The 6,721-nt window shown below is 40.5% G+C and overlaps 1 protein-coding gene across 1 annotated transcript in view; it reads left to right on the top strand.

Moving 5' to 3' along the window:
* Positions 1-3,267, top strand: part of ATP1B3 (ATPase Na+/K+ transporting subunit beta 3) — a 46,845-nt gene extending 43,578 nt beyond the window's left edge. Inside the window, exons 6-7 of the mRNA XM_030329487.2 lie at positions 616-702; positions 2,261-3,267. Of these exons, the coding sequence (XP_030185347.1) occupies positions 616-702; positions 2,261-2,434 (261 nt within the window). The 3' untranslated portion in view covers positions 2,435-3,267. The remainder of the gene's footprint in view (positions 1-615; positions 703-2,260) is intronic.
* Positions 3,268-6,721: the final 3,454 nt, after the last annotated feature.

Raw genomic sequence — 6,721 nt, forward strand, 5'->3', positions numbered from 1 at the left:
ATTAACTTGTATATTTTATGTCATGTTTATTAGTTTAAGTACATGGAATATAATTCCAGTAATTTCAGTACTTTGATTTACACGTGCTCATAAATTCAAAGGTATTTAAATTGGTTGAGAAGACTTTTGTCACTTGCGTCATAGTTTACCCTTCTGGTTACCATTACTAAGCACAGAAAACTTTCGGACCTGCTGCCTCCTAGGCCAGCCACACATTCTACATTGTAGAAGCACAGTATTTTAAGTCATTTCAGGAATACACTGGTCCATACAGACTGGTGCATTCCTGCTGTCAGTGGCTGGAGAACTGGCATTTTAGTAGTTAGAGGCAGATAAGATTTTAAGACAGTGTATGAATAGATGTTGGGCTGTGAGTTAGAAGGGACTCTCATGGAACAGCATGTAGGGTCTATCAGGAAATGTAAAAAGAATCAGGATAGTTTATGTCCAAGGATTTAAATCAAGATTAGCACATCTGTTCTCAAAAATACACTTGTAATTAATGCAGTTGGGATAGCATTGTAACATCATCATACTGTTTATAATTGATATTGCCTTAATATACATTTTGGTTTTTGTGACCTAAAAAGGGGTTTCTTTTGTTTTCTACTTTAGAGTGAAAACACAGCAGCTCTATCAACTTATCCTCCCAATGGAGCTATAGATTTAAAATATTTTCCATATTATGGGAAAAAACTGCATGTAAGTACTTAGAAGTTCGTAAGTGGTTGTGACTCTTGGGAAATTGGTACATCTATACTAAAATATCACTTGTCGGCAGACACATGTTCTGTGTAATTTGTGTATCTTCTATTCTGGTCTTCAAATGGTGATGCCAAGTAGAGGTTCCCCACCGCCAATCTACAGTTCAAAACGTAAGACTTACGATAAATTTTCAAAATATCGTTTTCTGTTTCATTAAGAATTTGCTTAGAGAGTATACAGAGGTGAAAAAACAAAACGGATAGAATAGTACAAAGAATTTCTGTAGACCGTTTACCTAGATTTCCCAGGTGTTAGTATTTTACCTCATTTGTCTTTCCAGTCTCTGTATTTTTTTTCCTAAACCATTTGGGACTAATGAAACATGTGCCTCTTGCCCTAAATGCTTAAGTTTTATTTTCCTAAAGACAAGAGGACTGTCATCCAATCTACAGACCTAGTCAATATTTTACTAGTTGTTCCAGTAGTGTCCTTTATTGCAAAAGAAAAAATGTTTTCCCAGTGCGGGATATCTCACTGTTACATTTTTGGTCACCTGTAACCTGGAATAGTTCCTCAGTCTGTTTCATGCCCTTGTACTCTTAAATGAACACAGGCCCCTTGGGGCCTGTTTTGTTTACATTCCTCAATTTGAGTTTGTCTGATGTTTTTCATGATTAAATGTCAGTTTACATCAAAATGTAAAACGTACATTTTTTTGCAAGAATGCCTCAGAAGAAATATTCTCGGAATTAGCATATCAGGAGGGATGTGGTATTGATTGGTCACATTAGTGGTGATAGTAATCTTAAACACTAACTTGATTAAGGTGTTATCAGCCAGGTGTCTTTTTGCTTTTTTTTTTTGTAATCAGTAAATATTATGTGGAGAGAGTAATTGGAGAGTCTACACAGTTCTGTTTCTCCCTTCACTTGAAGCATGTATTGATTCTTGCCTGGGTTGTTCCCAGATGTTTTCTAATTCCATCTTTTCCTTTCTCCATTTACAGGGTGGCATTCTGTTCTGAGAAAGAGCTTTGCCTTCTTGCCACCATTTATTTCCACCTGTATATTGTCATGGACTCATTATCTGTTCTGTTTATTTTGATGCTAAAATTGTCCCAGATTTGGCCAATGAGAGACCTTCAGGCTGGTTCCTATGTCCTTTAGACATGCTTCCATGATTGTTTCTAGCACTGTAAGACATTCCAGGTTCATCTTGTAGTTTCTCTGCCCCAGTCCTGAAATCAGCCCCCTAGTTCCTTTTAGTGAAGAAATGTATCTAGAAACCACAGTGATGGTAATATAGTTAGGAATATATTTGCATCAGATTATCCAGCAACCGTAGTAAGGATATAGGAGATCTGGGTAATCAGTAGAGTAGTCCTTGGGTGAAAGAGGAAACTCAAACCAAGATTATAGAGAATGTCTAAAAAATGATCATGATTGACACAACCAAATTACAACCTATGGGATACATCTAAAGCCTGATAAAAGGCACAGAACGTACATGAAGTTACTGTAGCATTTGAATTAATGTGTTTTCCTTTATTTGCCAGGTGAGTTATCTGCAGCCATTAGTTGCTGTCCAGGTGTCCTTTAATGCTAGCAGCAGTGCCGTAAAAGAAGTAACAGTCGAATGCAAGATTGATGGATCACCCAACCTAAAAAACCAGGATGATCGTGACAAGTTTTTAGGACGAGTTGTGTTCAAAATCACAGCACGTGCATAGTAGGAGTTAGGATCTCCACAGAGTAAATGTTGTGTTGTCTGTCTTCGTTTTGTATCAGCTGGACCTGCCATTCTAGAATTTTGAGACCACCTTGGAGAAAGGTGGGGTGGTGCATGACACTGGGGTAACATCCTAACATGCTTCCAGATCATAGTGTTCGGTGTCCTCTGAAGTAACTGCCTGTTGCCTCTGCTGCCTCTTGAACCAGTGTACAGTCGCCAGATAGGGACCATGAACACCGATTCTGAACATGTAGTACAGGGGGCTTATTTTTATGTGGTTTAATTGCCAAGTGTCTAAAGCTTAATGTGCTGTGCTATGTAAATATTTTATAGATTTAACACTGGTTAACTTCCTATTTTGATGCCAGCAAAGTTGTAGGGATAAAATGGTACCTGAACAACATCAAGTGACTTTCATAGCTGCAAGAAATGTGGTGTGAGGAGAACTTCTGTATGTGAGGAGGAAAAAAGAAAATAAAAGTGGATTTGAAAGGTTGACTTGGATGTTTTGTAAAATTATTTTTTACATGCTGAATTAGTCTGTGGATCTTTTTGATTAAGAGCACAAACTTTCTGTTGTAAAACATGTAAAAAATATATATATACTGATGGGTTTATTTTTAGTGCTGGAACTAAAATCTCTTATCAAGTATTGTAGACCATAGATGAAACAGCATTTTTAAGTTAGCCACTATGAATATGCACCTAATTTTTTATGGAGTTAAATTCATATGATTTAAATTGTACAATAGTTTGTGAAATATATTGTGACTGCTTTTATTTAGCAGACTGTGGACTCTAATAAAAAATATAAATTGTGAAATTTAAAAACTTGGAACTTATTCAAAGCTTCAAACCAGCTTTATTTCAGCATGCTTTAGTGTCGTGAAATATCTTCTCCTTCAGTCAATGTTTGTAATGGTATGATTGTCATAATGTGAGCTATTTTCTCCTCTGTTGAAAGGTATGCTTCCTGTATCATCTCTGGGGTTTTTTTTTTTTTAAGCCAGTTTTGATTTTTATCCTTAATGCTAAAGCTGATAATCTTGAGGTTTTCTTTGTGTTGGTACAAGCCAGGATGACACTGGTTTGTGACACAACCCAGCTGGTTCAGGAACAGCTATCTGGAGAAAACATCAGTGCTCCAAGTGGTCTTGGCTAGCCAAATGGCCTTGTTGACCCAGTGGCAGCCTCTCTGCCACTAAGATCTTCGTGATAACAGATTTTTGTTTTAGAAGTCGTCTTTGCAACTAAAGAAAATGAATCTTGGAGCTGTTAATGACAGAAACAACTTCTGGGCTTTGATTTTCCATTCTGCCCTCTTTTAAGAGTGGAAAACAATTTCAAAAACGCTACAGTGCTAAAGCAATGTCATGGGCTACAGCTAGAGCATCACTTTAGCTGGTCCCGTGTGAACAGGTCTTCAGTTGTTGGTTGTGGAATTCATATTATTATGTATTCAGTTAAATTTGTATTTTTGTGTCTTTGGAGTATAACACAGATTGAAGTTGTGTTCTAATGAGCTTAGATAAAAACAAACTAGTTCTCAGAACATGAAACAAGAATGGAGATAACTAAAATGGGGAAGTGGGTTTTGTAGAGAATACAAATAGGATATTCACAGAAGTGACTAAATCATATTTGTGCCTCCCTGGTTCAGGAGTTTGGGCATGGCTCAGCCCCTGATTGCTGCATGAGTTCAGCTGACCTCCCCAACTCTTCCTAGCTCTCTTCTACTGAAATTAGGGGTTTTTAACAATGATCACAGGCCTGCTCTGTGCCAGGTTACTGATGTGCCAGACTGAGGATATAGAGATGAAGACATGGTCTGGAAAATGAGAGGGAAATAGAACAGGCCCTGGGACAAGATGTGGTGTAATTACAGTAATGACAATTATGTGCAAGGGTCCAAGGAGGTGGGTTATGACTCCTCTACAAAGGTCCCTCTAGAGATGTGTTTTGTGGAGGGGAGGGTTGGAAGGAGCTGGGCCTATATGATGAAGATGAAGAGTTTGGGAATGAAAGGGACTCTGGACACCATCTGAGTCTGCATTTCTGCTTCATTTCACGTTTTCCTCAGAACTTCACCAGACGTCTTACATGCAGATTGATTCCATAAGAGACTCTATATATGCAACAATTTCTTAAGTCATGGCTATTCTGCTTATTCATAGATCACAGTTTGAATAACAAGGGACCAAAGGAATAAAGACAACCAGATGTGCATCCTTGGTGATTGGATCCAGCACTGGTTTGACTAGTGGATGGAGAAAAATTCAACTGTCAGCTGACTTTAGCTAATACTTAAAAATCCAGCAGGTTAGGGGCTTAGGGTCCAAGATGGCAAGGTAAAAGACCCTGAACTCCCTTCCATGGACACAACCAAATTTATACCTATTTATAGAGCAATTTCTCCTGAAGACAGCTGACTGAATAGCTGTAGAACAAGACAGACCACATAGAGAATGGTAAGAGAAACAAGACTGTAACAAAGGGAAACCCCAACCCTGATGCTTGCCATGGGGTGGAATAGTACTACAAGACTGAACACGTATGTCTGAGGGCACAGAAAAAAAAAAGAAAGCTGTGATTTAAAAGGGCTTTGAGAGTATAAAAATTAACAGCACTAGAACTCTACCAAATGGATGGGACCTGTTGGAACTCTCAGGGTTGGAGGGACTGGTGATTGCTACCATCTACATTCACCCTTCACCTTGATATCAGATGGGAGCAGGGTCCAGATGGGAGCAGGGTCCAGGCACTGTCATCAGCCTACTGTCAGCCCGACTACTTGGCACCCCTTAGCCCAAGGAAGCCCGGTGTGGTGCACACCAGAACACTCCTGATCAATGCTCACTACAGCACCTGTCTCAACAAGGTGACCAGTCTGAAGCATCCTGGAACACTCTAGACCCACACCACTTAGGCTCCAGACAGCTTGCTAGGACACTCCAGTGGAGAGTCCCAGGACCTCCATGCTCCTGCTCATTTTGGCCCCTGCCACCCCATAAATGTGCCCCTAGCCCATGGCACACAATGGCTCCAAGCTCCCCACCAGGACACCCTGGTGTGCACTCACTTTAGCTCTAGCTGTCCTGCCAGGGTGCCTTCTAGAGAGTCCCAGGACTGCCATGGCCTGTGCCAACATCAGCTGTCAAGACACTCTGGATGGAAACTCACAGGACCACCCCACCCTGTGCCCACTTCAGCTTCAACATCCCAAGGGCAACCCCATCATGGAATACCCCCAAGAACCCAGCCCATGCCACCACAATTCTAGGCAAACAACCAAAGTTGCCAGAAATTCAGCCTGCACAAGGGGACCAGTATACACGAGACCAGTCCTTCAGTCCTTCAAATTTAGGAGAAGTAGCTATTCTAATTCAGAGAAAAAGTCAACCAAAATGATAGGAATATGCTCCATATTAAAGAGCAAGACAAAACCAGAGGGAGAAAATGAAATCAAAAGGAGATAACCAGTCTACCTGATACAGTGTTCAAAGTAATGGCCATAAAGATGCTCACTGGACTGGAGAGAAGAATGGACATGACATATTCACAATTTCAAAAAGAGTATTAAAAAGAGCCAATCATGGTTGAAGAAGAAAATGAGAAATGCACTAGAAGGAATCAACAGATTAGAGGATACAGAAGAATGGACTAGTGATCTGGAGAACAATCAAAAGTAAACACCCCTCAAAATAAGAAAAAGGGGGAGGAGTTAAGATGATAGAGTAGTAGAGGGACCCTATACTTGCCTCATTCCTCAAACACAGAGAAGTACCAAATTCTTAACATCCAAGAATCGATCTAAGGACTAAGAGACAAACTGCATAACCAGAGAGAAAAAATAGGCCACATCGTGTAAGATAGGAGATGTGGAGACAGGACTTGGGAGAGAAAAGAATTTCAGGTACTGTGGGCAGGAAGGAGCCCTGACCATGGAGAGCAGAGAGCAAGCGAGCACAGCATGCAGGGCACTGCACACAAAAGACAATTCCCCAAAACCATTGACAGGGAAAATTGGGCTGATTATCAAATTTTTATAAGCAGCAAAACTAAAAGTCTGAAGTTATAGAAGTCTGCACCATTGCTGGGGTATAGCCTGGTTGGCATAGCACTGCTCCTGTAGCAAAGGAGGGCAGAGGCCCAAGAGCAGACAGTGTGGTCTGAGGATCCCCTGGGTCACACTTGGAGAGACCATTCCCCTTGGAGTGCTTTTGGAAGAGATGGCACTGGTTCTTGGGACAAAAGAGGTGGTGGATGCCACTGAGCTGCCCTGTTC

The sequence above is a fragment of the Lynx canadensis genome, chromosome C2 (genome assembly GCF_007474595.2).
Source record: "Lynx canadensis isolate LIC74 chromosome C2, mLynCan4.pri.v2, whole genome shotgun sequence".
Lineage (NCBI taxonomy): Eukaryota > Metazoa > Chordata > Mammalia > Carnivora > Felidae > Lynx > Lynx canadensis.